This window comes from Girardinichthys multiradiatus, chromosome 14, assembly GCF_021462225.1.
Source record: "Girardinichthys multiradiatus isolate DD_20200921_A chromosome 14, DD_fGirMul_XY1, whole genome shotgun sequence".
Taxonomy (NCBI): domain Eukaryota; kingdom Metazoa; phylum Chordata; class Actinopteri; order Cyprinodontiformes; family Goodeidae; genus Girardinichthys; species Girardinichthys multiradiatus.
Window position 1 is genome coordinate 44,742,983 of NC_061807.1, and position 22,203 is coordinate 44,765,185.

General features: G+C 39.2%; 1 protein-coding gene and 1 non-coding gene across 2 annotated transcripts; both read left to right on the top strand.

Annotated features, from left to right (window-relative positions):
* The first annotated feature begins 908 nt into the window (after nucleotides 1-908).
* On the top strand, nucleotides 909-6,655 carry LOC124881212 (eukaryotic initiation factor 4A-I). Its single transcript, XM_047386752.1, has 11 exons — nucleotides 909-1,020; nucleotides 2,188-2,230; nucleotides 2,356-2,488; nucleotides 2,676-2,815; nucleotides 3,095-3,263; nucleotides 4,552-4,661; nucleotides 5,086-5,229; nucleotides 5,464-5,601; nucleotides 5,707-5,796; nucleotides 6,051-6,130; nucleotides 6,244-6,655. Exons 1-11 carry the CDS (start codon nucleotides 998-1,000, stop codon nucleotides 6,386-6,388), a joined length of 1,215 nt encoding a protein of 404 aa, XP_047242708.1. The 5' UTR covers nucleotides 909-997; the 3' UTR covers nucleotides 6,389-6,655.
* LOC124881408 lies at nucleotides 3,550-3,689 on the top strand. Its single transcript, XR_007041658.1, has one exon. It is a non-coding gene; the product is annotated as a small nucleolar RNA SNORD10 (small nucleolar RNA).
* Nucleotides 6,656-22,203: the final 15,548 nt, after the last annotated feature.

Consider the following 22,203-nt stretch of genomic DNA (forward strand, 5'->3'; position numbering starts at 1 on the left):
TGTAATCGCTCTATTATTCCCTGGATTTGTACACACTCTAACTGGATGGTGCTATTTCAGGTATGTCTTGTGGAATGTTTCTGGTACTAAATTGCAGCTGACAAACGAACACACGAGTGAATTCACTGTTGGCTGGAAAAATGTATTCTGTTGATCAAGCCAGTACATTTAAACAATGTTATTAACTGACCTGATACCAGTCATGTTGCAAATTAAGGTAAGTGACATTTTTAGTTGCTTCGCTTCCTCCGAGGGTATATTTCAGTTCCCTTTATTTGCATTACATTGTAATACTACACATTTTCCAAATTCTCATTGATTACTGTGAGAGCAGCTTTCCATTTGATGTTTACCATGATTCAAATATATATTATTTAACCCAGTGTGTCCTATCCTAAAAATGCTTAAATGTAATTTATTCCATTTTACTGTCACTGATTTACTTTTAGAGCTGTACGTGTGTGTGTGCGTGCGTGTGTATATATATACATATATATATATATATATATATATATATATATATATATATATATACACATATATATATATATATATACATATATATATATATATATACTCTTGACTTGACATATCCTGTAAATATAGCTGTTTATATTTAACCTGTTCATCATATGACATATATTAAATAAGATTATTTTTGTCAGCCAACTGAAGGCCTAACTTTAAACTATAAACCAGGTTTCAGTATCTTTTGAATGGAAAAATAGAGCATACTGAAAATCTAAACCTTCACAGTAAGTCGGGGGTACTAGGGTGATCTGTTTCTTTAAAAAATCTGAACACCGCCCGCTGGCCTGTGAATCACAAAGTCCCACCCTGGTCCGCCTTCTTTGCATCCGTTTGTAAAAATAGCCAATCGTAATCCTTGGAAGGCGGGACTTTATTAGAATGACGGTGATATCCTTCAATAAGAACACGTCATTGTGCGTTCAACGTATATAAGACATTTCTGCCGTTTTTTTCTTTCTTTGGAATAATGTCGGCTGACTATGATAACAGGTTAGTAAAACAGTGAATGATTTCTTTGGGAACAGCTTATTACAAGATGTATTTGTGTTTAAATCAGATTTGTGAGATGTTTGTTACTACGGAAAGTTTTTGGGCGCTTACTTAAGCAACGTGTACCGATTAGCCGCTTAGGCCTAAATTGTCGTCTCAATGTCCCTGATTTAATAGATTACCGATACACACTAAGGAGTAATTTAATAAGTTTCGAGTTGAGCTTTAGTTGAGTTTTTTTAAAATATATATATATAAATTGTAGATCTAACTATTTTGGCTTCCATTAATGTTAGAGGTCGCTTCTTACCATAGTTGAATTAAATGGCTGCCGGCGCCACGAGCAGCACGTGAGTGAGTTTTGTCATTTGTTCGGTAGCTTTCATTGTTCCTCTAAAATAGACTTAATGTAAAAGCTGACGGTTCATTGGTTATGGGAGCTTCTAAGTTCAACCCAAAAATTTCCGCCGTGACCATCTATCGGATCGGGTCCGTGTTCTGGTACACTGGGTGCACATGGTGTTTGTAACCGGCAGTGAACAATACCGGTAGCACCGACCTCATAGTTAAACACGGTTACATCACATTTCTTCCCACTTCGCCATTGTAAAGGTAGTTCCCTGTTGGTACATTGTGTTTGAGCTGCCATCTAAGTATTTCGCTGACTCGCACTGCCTTTTCTGCCAGTCAGGCCAATACCACCAAAGCGCGAGCTAATTTTTCTTAGCAGGCCGCCTAGTAGCCAAGCTTCCTTTTCTTCTCACTAGTTTTTCTTTGTTCTGTCGGTTTACAGTTAGCCAACGATTTACTATCCGCATTTATACACGAAGTTAAGCAGTCAGAACAGTTTGTTCGTTGGCCCCGTTCAGTCGACGCGCCTCTTCTTCTTTGCTCGGCCCGACAGGGAAACGACCATCTTGAATTGAGCAAGCAGTAAAAATGGCGGACTCACTCGGTCTCTGCTTTTAGGACTTGGATCTAGTTCTCAGGAACGCGGCATTTAGGGAGTCAACATGGGCCATAAATACGTCTCTGAATTAAAATGTGCCAAAATTACAAGCTTATTTATGCATCTGAGTCAGATGGTTATTATGTCTAATTTATTCGCTGAAACAAGAAAGCCATTTGGACATAACTGCAGTGATGGTTTTTTATGTTCATTCTCAGGGATAATGGCCCAGAGGGCATGGAGCCAGATGGCATCATCGAGGTAAGTCTCCCTCCACTACCTGCCATAAGTCTGCCTGATTAATAGCTGTACAGTAGAAATTACCTTTGGTCGGTGATTATTGTTGAGAAAGTATTTTTTGTTATTGCCGTCTCTTCCTCCTTCAGAGCAACTGGAACCAGATCGTGGACAGTTTTGATGAAATGAACTTGCGCGAAGCTTTGCTCAGGGGAATTTATGCCTATGGTTTTGAGAAGCCATCTGCTATTCAGCAAAGGGCTATTATGCCTTGTATCAAGGGTGAGTATTTTGGTTTCTAAATTCAGAGTTCATTCAATGGTAGTCATATGTTCAGTGCTTTGAAGTCTCCCCTCCCCCCCTCCACCCACATACCTGTTCTTGGACTTAAACAGGGCTGCCGAAGTAGTAATTTATTACACGCCAAAGGTGATTTCATTAGTTTATTGTGTTTCCATTCTGCTTTAAGGTTATGATGTGATTGCTCAGGCCCAGTCTGGCACTGGGAAGACTGCCACTTTTGCCATTTCCATTCTCCAGCAGATTGACGTGGAGATGAAAGCCACTCAGGCTCTGGTTCTGGCTCCTACCAGGGAGCTGGCACAGCAGGTAAGACCACATCCTTGACAGACATGGATTTGTTGATTGTAGAGGATTGATTTTAATGTTCTCAAAGTAAGAAAGATTCATTTTAAAAAGTAATGTTCTCCATACCAGTAGTTAAACATGAATGGCACAAAATCTGGATGGACTCAATTTTAAACTTATGTTTAATGTCTTGTTCCAAAATGGGAATTGATTTCCATTAGTCAGAATCTGTTCAACATGACTTTATGCCCTGCTGTAAGTAAAGGATGTTGTTCTTTTTCCCTCTCTCTGACTGCTTAGATTCAGAAAGTGGTGCTAGCCCTGGGTGACTACATGGGAGCCAGCTGCTATGCCTGTATTGGAGGCACAAACATTCGCAGTGAGGTTCAGAAACTGCAGGCCGAAGCCCCTCACATTGTGGTGGGAACCCCTGGCCGTGTATTTGACATGCTGACCCGCAAAAACCTCTGTAAGTTCCTAAGTCCTGGTATCCCACAAATTTCCTCTGATTTGATTTTACTCTGTAAATAAAGTGTGGTTTGGGCTCCTGTAAATATGATGGACAACCAGTGTGAATTTGATTACTTGTAGCATGATGAATACATAAGGAGAAAGGACCAGGCTTGCCAGAGGAAGTTTGCATCATAAAGTTTTGAGTCTGTGCCTTCAGGGGGTTTGTCTTTTAGCCAGCCCAGATTGAACAGTTTTACCACAGTATTGGCGTGGTGGGCATGAAAAACAGAAAAAGAACTGCTGTATTATGATGAAATCCATGCGTGTCAGCTGACTCTGTGAACCCCTGATGTTGTGATTCTCTGGTTGGCGTTCTGTTGACCCGAGTTGTCTCTACATTAGGGAGCCAGAGACATGATCATACTTTCATGGTTCTGATTACAGCTATTTTCTTTCACTGAGTTTCTAATCCATTTCTGTCTTATCTTTATACCTGCAGAACACAAAGTACTGGTTTACTGCACAAACTTGATAATTTGAGTTAAGCCCAAAATTATTCACACCCTTGGCAGGTTTAAAATATAATTTGACAAAGTTTTTCTTGTAGGAGTGGCATCTCACAGGAGAGTAGTTTAACAGGAATAAATAATCCAGCTGTTAAATTTAATAAAAAATTTGTACCCTTCTCTATAGAACAAAATGTTTACTGGCACCACATACCTGTCATGTAATTGCGGACCAGCCTTTTTCTGTGTTTCCACTGGTATTTTGATGATTTGTTTGAGCTCCTTGTCTCTTTAGATTGGAAAGTATCCTTGCCATTACCCTAATCTTTAGCTCCCTCCACAGATTCTCTTTCGGATTCAATTTGGGACTCTGGCTGGGCTACTCCAAAGTGTTAATATTCCAGTCAGAAGAAACATGTTGGTAAAAACAAAGATTACTTTATACATAAAATGCCAGGGGCAGGAAAAATCCTGGGCTTAACTGAAATCTAGTAGTTTAGGAACCAAATGGGGAAAATCTTTAAAAACATGGAAGTTAAAGCTATACAGTTTGTTTTAAATCCCAGATATTTAATAAATGTACATCCAGCGTTCTGTGTACAGCTATGACAAATGTGGAATCTTGAGGCAGATTCCTAGTTTAGAGCTGGTCTGATTGGCTACTGAAGATTAATTGGATTTTCTTTGATGCTCTGTTTAACTGAGAATTCTATAACCAGTACACAAAGATTGAAATGAGTCATTGTTGAGATTTCACCATGCTGATAATATTTCACGTGTCTGTGGAATATTTTGCAGCTTCCAAAAGCATCAAAATGTTTGTGCTTGATGAAGCTGATGAAATGCTGAGTCGAGGATTCAAGGACCAAATCTATGAGATCTTCCAGAAGCTGTCGAGCAACATACAGGTAAAACAGTCGTTCATTAGTTTCTGATGAAAAGCATAAAGGGGCCTTCTGAACAAATCATCAGAGCTAGCTGAGGTTCTGTTGGCTCCCTGACTTGGTGTAACGAGCGTCCATTTGAACTACACTTTGCTTTTCTCTAATGTTTAATGGTGGCAGATAGATATACACTGAAAGTATCTGTGGCTCCTCTGTCTCTTTAATGGATTGCGATGCCAACATCTTGGTGCATGTGAGCTCCATTTAGAGACCTGTTTTTTGTTTTGTTGTAATGATTATTCCACTGTCAGTCAACATTAAATCGGCTGAAAACAGCAGCTACAGGATGTGCTGCAGAGCGACAGAGGAGGCGTTTACAGAGCATTGGGCATTTCAGATTCCCAGTAGTTGCCTTGGTGTAAGGTTCTAAGTTAAATTCTTTGTGCAGGTGGTTCTTCTGTCAGCCACAATGCCAGCTGATGTTTTGGAGGTCACAAAGAAATTCATGCGAGAACCTATCCGAATCCTTGTCAAGAAAGAAGAGCTAACCCTTGAGGGCATTCGCCAGTTCTACATCAATGTGGAGAAAGAGGTGACATTTGTTGGATTATTCAACCTAATGAGGGCTAATGTTGTTTTTTAATGATCAATGTTTTGTCAAATAATCAACTTGAGTAGTTCCACTTCAAGGTCTGCAAAACATGAGTAACTCTAGTCTGGAGTACATTCTAATACTCCTAATGCAGATAAGCAGCTGGTGAATATACTAAGACATTTGGAAGTTCCATGAAAACTCAGTTTGCCTATTTGACTTGGTATTTTACAGGAGTGGAAGCTGGACACACTGTGTGACTTGTATGAAACCCTGACTATCACACAAGCTGTCATCTTCATCAACACCAGAAGGAAAGTAGACTGGCTCACAGAGAAGATGCATGCCAGAGACTTTACTGTTTCTGCTCTGGTGAGGCTCTTATGTTGTGATCGTACTGAGCAGAACTGTCTGGTCCTACATTGTAAACATGTGTCACAGGAGCCTTGTTAACTTTGGTTTTAACTCTTCTTCCAGCACGGTGACATGGACCAGAAAGAGAGGGATTTGATCATGAGGGAGTTCCGCTCTGGTTCCAGCAGAGTCCTCATTACCACTGACCTGCTGGTATGTTTGGCTGCAGCCTGATTTTTAACTGCTTGTTGTAGACAACCCAAGGTTCCCTCTCCTTCCATCTGCTGTGTTGCTGAAGGATTGAATGTTCCTTGGTATAGAAATTGCCTGCCCTCCACTGTGGCTTAGTTAAAGTCTTTGTTTCACAACTAAATGGCAGGTTACACTCCCACTGGCTAGATTTCTAATGGAAATTGTGCACAAGATCTTCAGTTCCATTTTTAACACTTGCTCTGCTCCCCCTTCAGGCCAGAGGTATTGATGTTCAGCAGGTGTCCCTGGTAATCAACTATGACCTGCCAACCAACAGAGAAAATTACATTCACAGGTAATTCAAAGCTTATAGCTATTTAGCTTTAGTTTGAATGGAAACCACATGTCTAGAATTACATGATATTTGCCACCTTCTTAAGGCTACATCTTTTTTCTTTTTTTGGTCAGGATTGGTCGTGGTGGTCGCTTTGGCAGAAAAGGAGTAGCCATCAACATGGTGACTGAGGACGACAAACGAACCCTGAGGGATATTGAAACATTCTACAACACCACTGTTGAAGAGATGCCCATGAATGTGGCTGACCTCATCTAGCTTCTACATGCCCAAAATCCACCCTGCCCTGCTTATTTTAGAAGTGAAGTCCTGTTTTTGCTATGTGATCGAAATTTTAACGAATTTCACTGACTATGATTTGTATCCAAATATTTGAAAGTGTTTTTTGCCTATTTGAAAGCATAGCTTACTGAAATGTTTCATTTGTTCACCATAGTTGTCATAGCCCTCCGTGCATCAACTGAACTCCTTCAGATCCGAACTGCCTTCATCTGTAATACATTGATAAAAGCAATCTTTGTTTCATTGGCGTTTCCTCTGAAATCTGTTATTTGAACTCAAGTGTTCAGAAGCATAATGTCAGTGATGAAGAGTTGCTGACATGTTATGGTTGGTAGATTCTCATGCTGCTCCACCATTGCTGAGCTGAATGGTTTGGAGGGCTGTTGGGGTTAAAGGATGAGAAACACTTTTTCTCCAGGGTCCTCAAGTTATAATTACTTGGCATTCAGGACAGTCATTGTTACTAAACATGGGCTAAAATATGGGCTATGTTCAGAAAAGCTAAATTTGGTAAAGGGTTTAGATCTCAGACTCTGGGTTTCTGATGGATTTACACTTTTGATGCCTTTCACATTTTCATAAAGCTTTTTTTTTTTTTATGGGGGGGTGGTAAGTGGCATGAAAGGACCAAACTACATATAATTGGAAAAAAGGCCATCTTTGTTACCAACATTCTCAATAAGCTTCATTAAAGTGCTGGCCATGTTTTTCTTTATTCCCCTTATATTCTCCCATCGCTTCAAATTTCATTATGGGATGTTTAACCTTTTTGAGACGGTGTATCGAGTTTTCTACATTGGATTCTGTAAAGTATTTATTTTAACGGTCTTAAAAAAAAAAAAAAATAAAGGTTTCTCCTTTTTAACAACAACTGGTTTCTACATTGAAAAGCCTACAGATTATATATATATATATTTAGTTGGCTAAAGTTAGGGTGATTTGGAATGCAGTGTCACTGCATTGTTTTCTGTGGACCTGATTGTAATGGAGATTGTGCTTAGGATGCTGGCAAATCTGTAGCAGTGAAGCATATTACATCTGAACTTTAATCAGCATTTTCAAAATCTCGAGTAAGTACAATTCCAATACATTTGGGATGTAACGTAAAACAGAATACAATGATTTGCTAATCTTAGCGATTCAGTTTTTTTATAGCACCAATTCACAACATGTCTCAAGGTACAGTCAAAGTCAGTTGAATCATACAGATTTGAAGTCAGGTTTATACATTCCAATGAATCCTATCAAACTGCAGTCAAATTCAGTTTATTATTCAAATTTGTTTATCTATGGAAACCCAGCACATTGCATCAAGTCAGTGACTTGCAGCATTCACTCCTGGATGAGCATGTAGAGACAGTGGAGAGGAAGAACTTCCTTTTAACAGGAAGAAACCTCCAGCAGAACCAGGCTCAGTGTGAGCGGCCATCTGCCACGACCGACTGGGGATTTGAGAGAACAGAGAAGAGAAGGAAAAAGAACACAGAAGCACTGATCCAGTAGTACTTTCTATAAGAAAAGAAAGTGAAACATTCGTGGTTATAGCTCCTTTAGTGGCTTCATCTAGGAGATAAAGACAGCCAAGCAGATTAACTCTGAACCAGTTTTCAAGTGTAGAGTATGACCTATACGCAATAAAATACACTACAAAGACAAGGGTCCATATTCACAAAGATGCTCGGTCCTTTCAGAGAGCTCCTAACTTCGCCTAAAGATTCCTGCCAAGGAGTCCTAGCTTTAGAGATTCCGTTTTCTGCTGAGAGCAACTCTGTCACCTCACTGGAGACATGTCATGTGCCAGCCTGCTTCAAGTCCTCCACCATCGTCCCTGTTCCCAAGAAGCCAAGGACCACAGGGCTTAATGACTTCAGACCCGTCGCCCTGACCTCTGTGGTGATGAAGTCCTTTGAGCACCGACCCCCTCCTGGACCCCCTGCAGTTTGCCTACAGAGCCAACAGGTCTGTAGATGATGCAGTCAACCTAGCCCTTCACTTCATCCTCCGGCACCTGGACTCCACAGGAACCTACGCCAGGATCCTGTTTGTGGATTTCAGCTCTGCCTTCAACACCATCGTCCCAGTTCTGCTACAGGAGAAGCTCTCCCAGCTGAGTGTGCCCGACTCCACCTGCAGGTGGATCACTGACTTCCTGTCTGACAGGAAGCAGCGCGTGAGGCTGGGGAAGCACGTCTCTGACTCCCTGACCATCAGCACCGGTTCCACCCAAGGCTGTGTTCTCTCTCCTCTGCTCTTCTCCCTGTACACCAACAGCTGCACCTCCAGTCACCAGTCTGTCAAGCTTCTGAAGTTTGCGGACGACACCACCCTGATCGGACTCATCTCTGATGGTGACGAGTCCACGTACAGATGGGAGGTGGACCATCTGTTGGACTGGTGCAGCCAGAACAACCTTGAGCTCAACGCTCTAAAGACAGTGGAGATGGTTGTGGACTTCAGGCAGAACCCAGCCCCACCTGCCCCCATCACCCTCTGTGACTCCACAATTGACACTGTGGAATCTTTCCGCTTCCTGGGAACCATCATCTCCCAGGATCTCAAGTGGGAGCCAAACATCAGGTCCCTCGCCGCTGCTACAGCCAAGAATAAGGGCAGGCTGCAGCGTGTCATTCGGTCTGCTGAGAAGGTGATTGGCTGCAGTCTACTGTCGCTCCAGGAACTGTACACCTCCAGGACCCTGAAGCGGGCAGGGAAGATTCTGGCTGATCCCTCCCACCCCGGTCACAGACTCTTTGAGACTCTCCTCTCTGGCAGGAGGCTGCGGTCCATCCGGACCAAAACCTCACGCCACAGGAACAGTTTTTTCCCATCTGCCACCAGCCTTGTTAACAAAGCCCGGAAACCACCCTGACACTCTTCACTCTCCCCCCCCCCCCCCTTTTTTTTTTTTTTTTTGCTGACAGGACACCTGTAACCTGTAACTCTATGCGTTACATTAACGCTCAGCATGGACTCCTGCTTTACTTGCACTGCCATACTTGCACAATGATCACCTGCACTGTTGTATTGCTCTTGCATATTATACTGCTCTATATTTACTCTCACTCACTTAAAACTGTGCACATATATTTATATTATATTATAGATATGTTTATACTGTTTAATTTGTACTGTATTGCACCGACTACGCCAAAACAAATTCCTTCTATGTCCAAAAACGTACTTGGCAATAAAGCTTTTCTGATTCTGATTCTGAGCGAAGAGACAGAACATCCTATAGTGAGAATGTATGGTTGACCCAGTTGATAAATGTGACAATGTCTCCTAAGAGCTGTGGTTTGTTCTTAAAAGAAATTCGCTCCTAATAACCAAAAGATAGAAATTAAGCGATTATAGATTTAGACTGGTTTCAGAAATGTGTAAGTCATGATGATAAAACTTGGCAACATTAAATTTATTGTCACACAGCATCAAAATCTTTCAATGTAGCTAATTTACATGCTCGTCATTATTTTGATTTGGTGGAATATATTTTAATGGTAAAAAAAAAATCTATTCAAGCATATTTGTCCAAAGTAATAGTTGTAGTATGATCAAGATGAGGTGCTCTCTGTGTGCCATGAGTTTGATGGCACTACAATGTGTTATAGTATATTGCTTTCTTTAATGATAAAACTATTGAAATGAAAGCCCATTATCCAAAGCTATTTGATTGATAGAGCAAACTGTTATTCGTGATGTGTTTTTTCTATCCTACACCTAGCAAAAGAGATTTTACTGAATATTTGGCTATTTAGGCTATAGTCTTTGGGAAATTCTTAAAAAAAATTTAAGTATTATTTTCCAATACAAGAAATGTAGTATGAAAAACGTGAGATCACATACATATGATAATGATGACAATACACCTCTCCTTGGCGACGCTATTGAATATTTCTCCATCATATTTTTCTGGTGTTGCAGTTGGCAGACGGTCCCTGCGCATTTGAGGCCCAGCGAGCTCCACATTGAGGCCAATGCAAGTCCACCAGCGCAGTGGTGGGCTCGGTTTGAGGAAAATACAATTGTAGCTCACTGTCTGCCTTGCTGTGGTTGCAGAGAGGTGTCGGTTTTGTAGAAGCAATGTTCCGCTGATGAGTTATTGAGCCGGAAAAGCCGAATCTGTGAAAATCTTTCTAACTTTACCGAAGTATTATATTTTGAGTTTTTCCTATTTTTTACAAATGTATTTTTTGAAAGGATTTGATAGTCTGTAAATATTTAAACAATTCTGTACTATATTGTTGGTACGTTTTTTCACTCTTTATTCATGGATATTTATTATTATTGTTTCTATTAATTATTTATTTATCCTTCCTAATAACACCTTTCTAGATGTTGACCTTTAACCTGTCCTGCTGCTGAAAGTATTTAGCTTCCCTCTAGGGGTTTATCTTATCTTTATATTAATAATTGTATGATTGTTATAGAGGTTTACGTGCTCATTTACTCGAGCCGGTAGTGTTTTATTAATGTACTGTTGTTCATTGTAGGAGAATATCTCTTCTTTCTCTCAGTCTTTCCACCATCTTCCTGCTGAAGACACTCTTAGGGTCACTAAAAGTCCTCCTCACTACTCTTAACATCTCCTCACGTTAGAAGCTCTCAAATTTAAGATGCTTTGTGAATAACTTTTATCTTACCGAGGGAAAATTCTGAGAAAAATCTTAGAATTAAAGAAATTTTTCTTAAAATGGCATCGCTAGGAGCTACTTTTAGTGTTAGAATTCTTTGTGAATACAGGAAAAGATATTTAATATTCAAACTGATAAACTTTTTTTTTTTCTTCAAAAATTCACTCATTTTGAATTTCATGCTTCATGTTTCAAAAGAACATCTGTTTGGAATATTCCACGGGTTAACTGGAAACAGGTGAGTGTCATTATTGGTATAAAAGTCTCCCTGAAAGGGTTAATCGTTCACAAGTATGTTAATACAGTTAATTGCTACAAGTGCAAGTTAAAACTAGCATGCAAAGCAGAACCATATTTCAACAACATCCAGAAACCAAGGGAAAAAGTCAATGATGGAGCTTGTTTCGCCTGAAGTGTTTAATGTGTTGAAACAGAAGTGATCTAGTTTGTTTTTTTTACCAGCTTTTATTATTACTTTAGATCTTTGTCCACAAGCTTATTCACAGCATCAAGTAGAAAACCACTGGCCCTGATTCAAATCCTCAATCTTGCTGTGATGTAATAGTGCTAACTGTTCCCATGTGTGACCCTCATAATAACAATATGTTACAGTTCATTTAACTGACTCTACAATCAAAGGCATTGACGGATTTAGATATGGCAAGGAGTTAAACATGTCTCTCTAAAAATGAAAGTGAAAGAACAGAAACATATTACAAAAGAAAGACAGGGGTCCTAAGAGGCAAATCATAGTTCTGCTGATCCATCTAAACAGTTGTACAAGTAACACAGTGCTCAGAAGACATTTTTATTTTCAATCACTGGTGAAATGAATACAAATCAACTGAGATGAAGCAGATGACAGACTGATCCAAGTACTGGTGGTTACTTTTATTGTATTCCATTTACCTATGAGGGCAGAACTTGGATCTGGGAATAACATTCAAAGCCAACTTCACTGTGTTCCACTTCCAGGTAAAAAAGGCAGTGAGATTTGCTGACTGTTATGTCCAGTGACTTGGGGTCTCATGCGGAAATCCACACAAATTTTTGACCTGCCGTGAAAATGTGCAGTAGCCACGCAAACGTTTTCAATAGACAATAATAAACTACAGAAAACTAATACTCAGCTAAATCCACTGAAATATGACTTCATTCAGTTTTATGTAATTCATGACCCATCAAACCTGACGTTTCTTCATAAGTTTGAGCTTTCATGGTTTAAACCAGAGCGATGGAACTGAATCACCTTTAGCCTCTTACAGTAACGTAACACACCTCAGAAAATGATTGAACAACCTCAGTCAAATATAAACTGTCAAACTTCCTCTGTTTCTGTCACCTGTAGATGGAAATGTTCATCTTTCTGTGCGCTGAGGAGCATAAAATGCATGTGAATCATCTAAGGGTCACTTTCATTCTCGCTGAAAAGGAAAACGGTGTCGGATCAGCAGATTAATTCCTAACAAGTCAGGTTCCATGATTCCTAAGGTGGACAGATGTAGACAATCACTCATGTCCATGAATAGCTGCATAAAGAGGTGCATTATTGTGGAACGATGGCAGATTTGGCTCAGCTGGAGGATGGAAGAAGTTGGAGGAAGCGTTTTGTTCAGAGATCTTACTGACCTGCTGGCACATGATGATGCAGGGCTTATTAGCCGGTTTAGATTTCCCAGGGCAATTATTTTATCAAATAAATAGACAGTAAAAAAAAAACATGTTTTAAATATAATTGAGTAGTAATAAATTTAAAAAAAATAAAAAGGGTAGGAAAAATAAAACTGCAAGAAATTCACTTGTATTAAATAAACAAAGGAAAAATATAGAGTTCAAGAAAAAAAATATAATTTGAAAATTTGTGGTTTAAATAAAAATGGTATCATCATGTGCCAGCAGATAAATAATTTCATAAATCTCTTCTTATTATTTTGTTGCATTTAATGGGAAACTAATTTATATTTCTAGCTACTTTTTGGCCCAGTAATTATTGAGCCATTTATTTATTTTTGTATTTATTAATAATGATGGCAGGATCGGTCCTCCATATAAGTGTGTGTGCCAAACATACTATCAATCTTTATTTCTACGTTAAGATTCCTCAGTCAGGAACATCTGCTTTCCTCATATGACAATACGTAAAGAAACATGTTGTCACTGTATATATAAGGGGATAAGAATATTTAAATGAAATAGTACAAAAACACCTCATCTCGGGAATGAAAAGTTACACACAAGCTCTCCCCCAAAAAAAACACCCCTGCTGATCCATGATGATTTTGGTGCCTTATTGATCAATTGTTTCTATCTGATTGACAAAAAATTGAAAGACTCCCTAAAAGTCATGGGAAAAGGTAAACTAACAATCTCCCCTCACCCCTGATGACTTTTTCCCCCAAGCATTTCGGCTGGACACCTGGCATATTCAGCCTTTGTTAGAAAACACCCTAATAGTAATACTTTCCGATCCCCCCTCCCTGATCAGAGACACCCCTCTCTCTATATATATATACCCCCAGACTTGTAACTTAAAGAGAGACTTTCTCACCCCAGTTACCTTAGATGTTTCATTAGTTCCTTTCGACTGGTCTGTCAGGTTTAGGAGTCAGTTTGCACATTTTAGGTGTGAGCATGTCTCAGGGACCTGCTGCTGTGTTCCTCGGCCCTCATCATCTTGCTTCGTTCACTAAATGTTCTCTATCAATGCTCATGACCACTTTCCTAAAATTGTTGTACAACAATTATATCACTACACACTAATTGACTCTCTTCTAGAGACAACTGTTGCTTTTTTTTTTATGAGTATGAGAGTATAGAGTGATAAATATGAACACACCAAGACTCCTCAGATGTCTGAAAAAATTGATGCTTTCTCTTCTAATTTGTATTTTGTTTCAACTCTGTACCTCTTTATGTTTTTCTATCGGCATAATACCGATAAAATAAGATTGCTTTTTCTAGTTAAATTGGTAGAAATTTGAATTTCAAATACAGATCTTTATTCACCTCTGTGAGCTCTGGTTTCAGAACTCCTCAGCTAGGAGCCATTTATCAGTTCCAAATAAATGTCTCTGCCTCTAGTTTTGAAGGGTTGACATTTGATGAGCCTTACTCTGGACTAAGCATGCAAGCCAGCCTTCAGATAGAATACATAGGACAGAAAAATGAGTATGATTATAAAATGTAATAGTTTATGATCTTTGCCTGCTTAAGTAGGTTTTAACCTAAATATTATTTAAGCTTTTGACTAAAACAAACTGTAGGGCTTACCTATGTTTAAGCTGCAACTGTCATTTGATTCACAAGATAACTGAGGAGCATTTTGTTTTTTTTGCCAGTTATCTGATTATCTCTATGGGAGCCCCCGGCCACCCTACGGAGAAAGCTCATTTCAGCCGCTTGTATCCGGGATCTCGTTCTTTCGGTCATGACCCAAAGTTCATGGCCATAGGTGAGGTTAGGAACGTAGACCGACCGGTAAATTGAGAGCTTTGCTTTTTGGCTCAGCTCTCTCTTCACCACAATGGACCGGCACAGCGCCCCCATTACTGTGGCAGCCGCACCGATCCGTCTGTCAATCTCCCGCTCACTCATGAACAAGACCCCGAGATACTCGAACTCCACTTGAGGCAGGAACTCCCCTCCAACCTGAAGAGGACAAGCCACCCTTTTCCGGTCGAGAACCATGGCCTCTGATTTAGAGGAGCTGATCTTCATCCCAGCTGCTTCACACTCAGCTACGAACCGCCCCAGTGCATGTTGTAGGTCTTTGCTAGAGGGGGCCATCCGGGAGGGGCTCGGAGTAGAGCCACTGCTCCTCCACATCAAGAGTAGCCAGTTGAGGTGGCTCGGGCATCTATACCCGATGCCTCCTGGACAACTTCCTCGGAAGGTGTTCCAGGCGCGTCCCATCGGGAGGAGGCCCAGGGGACGACCCAGGACACGCTGGAGGGACTATGTCTCTTGGCTGTCCTGGGAACGCCTTGGGCTCCCCATGGAGGAGCTGGAGGAGGTGTCTGGGAAGAGGGACATCTGGGTGTCTCTGCTGAGTCTGCTGCCCCCGCAACCCGGTCCCGGAAGACAACGAGTATGAGTACGAGTATCTGATTATTCACTGAGGCAAACCTAGTACAATGCAATGCTCATTTTGTCAGTGATTCTTTTAGATCTTACAATCTTATTTTTCTTGGTACCAAAACCTATTTCAGTAGATTCTAAGTGTCAGTTATAGCTCTACATCTTTACGTTTCGCTGATCCTCAGCGAGTTCTTGCAACAAGAGCCAAAACAAGCATTCTTATATTACTATCAAGTGATGTAGGAAAGAAACCTGTCTTGAACTAGAAAAATTCAAAAGGAAAACCCATCCCCCAGAGGTGAGAGCGATTCCCTTATACAGTGCATCATAATCCTAAACAAACACTCCACACTTTTCAGATGTTTTTGAAACACGTTTCTTTTTTTATTCTTTTACTCCATAGTTATCTAACTATTTACCTCATTCCGTTTATCTTTCAGAAAAAAAATGAATTTGGTGGTTGAATTGAAATTGGTGGTTTTTGCTTTCCTTTATTATGTCGTTGCGATTGAACTTTCCTCTGTGTTTTCTCATCTAAGTTTTCGTCACATAAAAGCAGTCTGAATTATCGTGTTACTGAACTGAGTCCCGACAGGACTCAGAAAAGGGTAAAAATTTACATTTATCAATTTCATATTTTTCTTGAAAACAAACAAGTCAACCAATCTTTATACTAAATTCCATTAAAGAGGATGACACCACATATTGTTTTTGGTCCATCAGTTGTTTCCTGTATTAGAATGAAGAGGTGGGTCTGCAGTTTAGGTGAAATGTTAATTTAGTAGGTTATTTATAAAAGTAACAAGCATGAATTTTGCTTAATTAAACACACAAAATATTCTTATTGTAAATCTAACTTTGGCATATGTGCAATAAAATCATGTTTTGTTTAGAACCAAAGATGTACTTTCAGCCACATCATACCCATGCAAGTTTTGTCTCCATTACTTTTTTCCCTACACTACTGTAGCTAACAAGTTACATCTTGAATAAAATACCTTAGATTCTTTTCTTTTTCATTTGAGGTTTGCTAAACTGAACATTAAATACATCAAATCTATTCATCATCATCTAACTGTACAACGTCTTAACACATAAAATTGGTATTTCTCACAGAACTTGAACAGATTAGTGTGGCAATCATTGAACAGCTAGAAATACAAGTGAAAAACTTTCATTTACGGTTTAAGGCACATAAAACTAGCTATATGGTTTTTCAACTACAAAAATATTCAATCAATCATTTATGAAAAGAGTTACAGACTTTATTTTTTCTCCTCTGCCAATTTCTATTTGTTTTATTCTTCCTATAGCAAATGTTCCAAGACCAACTAATTTAATAGACCTGCACTTTAGTCATCTATGTCAGTGATTCCCAACCGGGGATACTTGTACCCCTAGTGGTACGGGAGCGCATTGCAGGGGTGACGTGGAAACATTTCATATTTTATTTCCAAGATGGGGGTAAATATCATCAGTTAGTAGAATGAATACTTGGATGTGTGATACTTTATTAGGACCCAGGTGCAAAATACACCAAGCTTGTATCAACCAAAAGAGCAAAAAATAAAATAAACTACAATAAAACAACTACAGGCGTGAAGGACTAGAGCAGGGGGGGTCATTGCTGTTCACCTGGACGACGCTCCGCTAACGAGAGAGAGAAAAGTAGCAGCTGTTTCCACTCTGCTGATCTATCAAAGCTTATCAAGGACAAGCAATCTCAGGTGGTTCATTATTTAAATAATAAAGGATATATGTCAAAGTATCAAAGTGGTTTTAGAAAAGGGAGGAGTACTAATGAGGGAGCAGATAGGAAATCACTAAAACAGATTTACACAGGAATGATAAGATAAGATCTAGGGGCTGCACGGTGGCGCAGTTGGTAGCACTGTTGCCTTGCAGCAAGAAGGTCCTGGGTTTGATTCCTGACCAGGGGTCTTTCTGCATGGAGTTTGCATGTTCTCCCTGTGCATGCGTGGGTTCTCACTGGGTACTCTGGCTTCCTCCCACAGTCCAAAGACATGCCTGTTAGGTTAATTGGTAACTCTAAATTGACCGTAGGTGTATGAATGAGTGTGTGCATGGTTGTTTGTGTGTTGCCCTGCGATGGACTGGCAATCTGTCCAGGGTGTAGCCGGCCTCTCGCCGATAGACTGCTGGAGATAGGCACTAGCTCCCCCTTGACCCACTATGGAATAAGTGGTAGAAAATGACTGACTGATAAGATCTAATATAGACTTTGGTTGTATAGTTTATGGTTCAGCAGCTAAAACACATCTGGTTAAATTAGATATTATCCAACATCAGGCATTAAAATTATGTACTGGAGCATTTAAAACTACACCAACAGCAGCAATAGAAATAGAAATGGGAGAAATGCCGTTAAGAGTTAAGAAGAATAAAACTAGAAATAAATTATTGGTTAAATTTACAATGTAATAACTTGGATCATCCAATTTGGGAAATTTTAAATCCATGTTGGGAAAAAGAAAAGAAAGAAATGAAGAGTTTTGGATGGACAATTGAAAATAAAGTAAAATAATTTAAAATGATTGATTTAGAAATTAGTCAAACATCACCAATATCAATTATACCACCATGGATTCTACCAGAAGCAACAGTAGATATGTCAATAATGGAAAAGAAGCAAGATAAATCTTCCATAGTAGATAGTTATTCAGTACAGATACATTTAAATAATTATTATAGATATATTCAAATATATACAGATGCATCAAAAATAAATGGAAAAGTATGAATAGCTTTTGTAGTACCAGAATTAAATCTAAAAATAGGAAAACGAATTACAGACGGCTTATCAGTATACACAGGAGAAATGTTGGCTATATTATTAGCTTTACAATGGGTAGAAGACATAAAACCATTAAAAATAGTAATTTGCTCAGACTCAAGCTCTGCATTATTAAGTTTAAAATATACTCAATCAGATAGTAGGATGGACATTTTATTAGAAATATTTCATATGTTATACAGAATACAAAAAATGGGCTTGATAGTTATATTTTGTGGGTTCCAGCACATATTGGAGTAGAAGAAAACGAGAGGGCAGATAAAATATCAAAGAGGATAATTCAAAATCCTATTAGTTTTATAGTTAAAACAAGTAAATCTGAGGGAAAGAGTATTGTTAAAGGAAAGCTGATGGAAAAATGGCAAAAAAGGTGGGATGAAGGAAAAACAGGAATATGGTTTTATAAAATTCAGAAGATGGTAGGAGAAAGAAGAAATAGAAGATGAAATAGAAAGGAGGAAAGAGTGATAACAAGGTTGAGATTTGGACATACAGGACTTAATTATACACTTTTTAAAATTAAAAAGCATAATACTGGTAAATGTCATTACTGTGGAAAATACGAAACAATAGAACATGTTATATTAGAATGTCATAAATATGAAAGAGAAAGAAGATATATGAGGAGAGAGTTTGAATGTATTAAGGAAAAGGTTAATCTATTAGCTATTTTGAGGAAGAATTTAGGGAGTAAACATATACAAATAGTGATTCGATTTTTAAAGAAAACTAAATTATTTCATAGAATTTGATTATAGTAGATAAAATTGTGAAAGTATGGAGGATATAGATGGGTAGAATACAAAGTAATGTGTAAGTATGTATATTTGTATATATATATAGGTAAGATTAATTTATTTATTTATGTAATTTGTAGAATTAGAAAAAAAATAAAAAAATAAAAAAAAATATATATAGGGGCTGCACGGTGACGCATTTGGTAGCACTTTTGCCTTATATGAGGCTATGCTGTCCCCCCTTCCTAACCTGTTCACCTCCAACTACCGCTGCCAAGGGGCTCCTGGCCCAGGACATGGAGACCCAGCATCGGGATCAATCCCACTACCTGATCCAGAGCCATAGGGTGATGGACGTCTCCTCCAGCCTCAGGAAGGTGATGGAGAACTTGGTGGGGGATGAACACTTTAACTGGGGGAGGGTGGCATCCCTCCTAGCCTTTGCCGGTGTGCTAGCTAGACAGCTGCAGAAGCAAAAGGGCGAGAACCCGGGACTGGACCCTTGGAAGTGGAAGCAGCAGGAACTTTAACACGAGCCTGTAAACTGCCGGGCGCTGGTGAATACTAATGCTGAATATTTGGAGATACACAAAAAAGCACTACAGGCTGCAGGAAAATAATGGATTGATTAGATGTAATGCTTTTGTTCTGGGGTGTCACAAAATGATTTCAGACAAATCATTTCAAAACCAGTATCTAAAATATAAAACCTATCTACATTTGGAAACCACATGCTTTACTTCTGTTTATTTTCTTCTGGAGTGTAGTGAAAGATTTTCTTTTTACTTTATTAAGCCAACAAGAGGAAGGTCAAAATTGATGCAACAAAACGTATCCTTGGGATTTCATGTTGCAATAGTTGAAAAAGATGAACAAAATGGAATACAGGATTGTTTAGTGACTGGAAATCTTGATGTAAAAAAATACATAAAGATGCTAAAGTCCTATACAAGCTAGATGGCTTCTTTTATGAATGTGGTTTCCAACACCCACGTGAACATACCTACTTGTTTTTCTTTTATTGTTCAAGAGTATTCAGCTGCTCCGCTGAAATTTTAAATGTTGCAGACACTTTATTCCCTATAAATGGGGGGATTTTATGCTCTTTTTCTCCCCTCCTTCAGGAAGGGTTCTGTAATTATGCCTGCAATGCCCGAGAAGTAAGTCAGGACTTCTCCGTGAACACAGCGCTGGTTGCTTTGACAGGAGTCGACATCGCTGTACTCACCTTCCTCCTGCTCCGCTAGTTGATGTCAGGTTCCATTAGAAGTTCTCAGTGACTCTCTACAAGCAACGATACTGACACTCTGTTGGTAGTTCATAAAGATTGTCAACCAATTAGAATGACCTTTAAAAAGGTCAAGTGATTCGAGAGTTTGTCTTCCGTTTGTGCAGCTACTCCAGTTTTTCACAGACCCGAGTTTAGATGCTATATTCACTGATTATTTTTATTCCATTTAACCATTGATGAAGCAAGTCAAGATAAATAAAGATTATCTTATTTATAGCAAAATGGCAGGGCCTCTTGAGAGGCAAAAAGGGCATAAGAAGGACACTTTTTAAGATATCATGTTACCATCCCGTACATCAGGTAAGATGGGGAACAAGACAGCCACTGCATACAATGAGCTGTGGAGTTAGTAGTTTACCATTACCATCTCCCTTGCTATTGCCCTGAGTCCCCGGACAGTGATAGCTACTTCCTGGGTCGGTATCAACTGCCTCCACCAGAGCTCTTGACACCTCTTGCTCTCCCGATAGAGGCCAAGTTCTTACTTCCTGGGAGAGAAGCAGTCAACGACCTTATAACATTCTACTGGCTAGGATCCTCTTCCATCTTATCAACCATGGCCATGGAGCCGAGGTTTCACCCACTCAACAACCTCAAAACTCCCTTGAGGAATCCAGCTTAAAGAAGATGTATAAGGAGGAACTGCAGCTTCAAGCTTCCTCTCAGGAGGAGAGCGAGAAATCACAGCTAATAAGTTTTGTAAGCGTGTTTATTTTCAAAATGTTAATTATACCAATCAGAGACGTGAGCAGGGATATCCATCTACTTATGGTTTTCATTATTTCCTCCATTAAAAATGCATAATTAATTTGAACTTCCATAGCTAGTTTTGAGGTTATCTACCATCCCAAATATGTAAACTGGTACTTTCGGTGACTTTCTTTCTTTTTAATCAAACAGTAACATAAAGCACTTCAAGTTATCAATTGTGTATCTTGAAGTCCCGCTGAACTCTTATTAATTTTAGCAAAACTTGAACAAACCTTTTCAAAGTGACATCGAATTTTCATGATAAATCCCATTACATTTATGGAAACACATAAAATATTTTAAAAAGTAAATTCATGCCACTGAAATGAATGGTTGTTGATATATATGGTTATAAATTTCACAGAAAAGGCATTCCAGACTACTCCTTTGCGATTTTGTTGCTCTTTTATGACGTCACAGGGGAACCCCCAAACGTAAACTGACTGCTTCTAAAATTGCCAGCAACACAGACAGCAGCAAAGAATCAGATATTTTGTTGTTGATATATTTCAGTCACTATCAGGGGGAGACGAAGCAGAGTCAGGAGAAGAAAGTCAGCTTTCATCAGATGGCAGAGCACAAGTGCGTGGACGGCGAATTAGATCACAGTCTATTTTTGCTGGATGCCGGAGTTAATCTGCATGAATCATACTACACCTCCAGGAAACAGAACAAGCACAACATCCAGATTTTCTAAATAATTCAATAAAAACAAACTAGATCTCGCTTTTCTAATAAATACACACATATATATTTATATATACACGTGTATATATTAGCAGTTGTTAACATTAGATCAATTAGATCAGTTACTGGGTTAACTAAGGTATTCTAAACCTAACAATTAAACATTAAACGCACCAAATTAAGCAACAAATATAGCTTGGCTGCACTTAGTGAACTCACCCACTGTAGAAAAAAAAACACGTGAAAATACCTGGATGCATATAACGAAAAATAAAGCAGTTTAACTAGTTGTTTTGGACCTGCTACCGCATTTATCACTGGGTCTTAAGGCGCAACCTGCATTTGGTCTCTTGGAGCTCCTCTGGGCATCGCAGCGGACTGGACCGGACCGGACTGGAGACAATACAGTGTAAATTCAGGGTTATGTGAAATACGGGACTGAGTGAGAAGAGAACCAGCATTTGTCTCAGTGGAGCTATGATATAAAGATTTTGTTTCACTACATCCTTATAAGACGGCTGATTATCAGGCTGGGACAACTTCACATCTGTTATTTTTGATGCCGTTTATGGTGTGCTACCACTCTAGTTCATCTGAATGTTAGGAACAGAGATGCACCTTTCTTTAAGGACTACATCCTCTTTTTGAGATGAGCTTGACACTGGAACTACACCGTCTGGGGAACCCGACAACAACAAATTGTAGTTGCCATCTTTAGAAAGAGTCAGGTATAGGCACCTGGTCAGGTAAATCCTTATTCATGGGTTTGGGTTGCTTAGTGCTTCCACATGATTCAACAATGT